Here is a 332-nt window from a genome sequence, read left to right as displayed (position 1 = left end):
CGCCCGGGCCCCCTACCACTGGCTGCCGAACCGCAAGTCCAGCCGGACCAACAGCAACAGCAGCGTCTCCAGCGAGGGCAGCCTGGACCTGGACTTCGAGGACTCGGTGTGGAAGCCGGAGGTCAAGGCGGACATGAAATCGGAGTTTGTCGTAGCATAGAGCTGTGCCCGGGGGGGCCCCAGGGCCGGGGGCTCTGCCGGGGGGGCCCCGCTCCCGCCGCCCCGGCTGGCGGTGGTGTCATTTCTGTTGTCATGGGCCAGATCTCCTCTAGATTTGCCATCTCCTGCGACCGGACGCCTCGGGGCTGACCCTGCCCGTGCCAGGGGAAGCG

The 332-nt window shown here is 68.7% G+C and overlaps 1 protein-coding gene across 1 annotated transcript in view; it reads left to right on the top strand.

Annotated features, from left to right (window-relative positions):
- Positions 1-160, top strand: part of MIDN (midnolin) — a 41,164-nt gene extending 41,004 nt beyond the window's left edge. The window contains exon 6 of the mRNA XM_019472210.1: positions 43-160. Within this exon, the coding sequence (XP_019327755.1) occupies positions 43-160 (118 nt within the window). The remainder of the gene's footprint in view (positions 1-42) is intronic.
- Positions 161-332: the final 172 nt, after the last annotated feature.

The sequence above is a fragment of the Aptenodytes forsteri genome, unplaced genomic scaffold (genome assembly GCF_000699145.1).
Source record: "Aptenodytes forsteri isolate BGI_AS27 unplaced genomic scaffold, ASM69914v1 Scaffold147, whole genome shotgun sequence".
Classification (NCBI taxonomy): domain Eukaryota; kingdom Metazoa; phylum Chordata; class Aves; order Sphenisciformes; family Spheniscidae; genus Aptenodytes; species Aptenodytes forsteri.
Note: the sequence above shows the minus strand (reverse complement) of the source record. Positions and strands in the feature narration are given on the sequence as shown.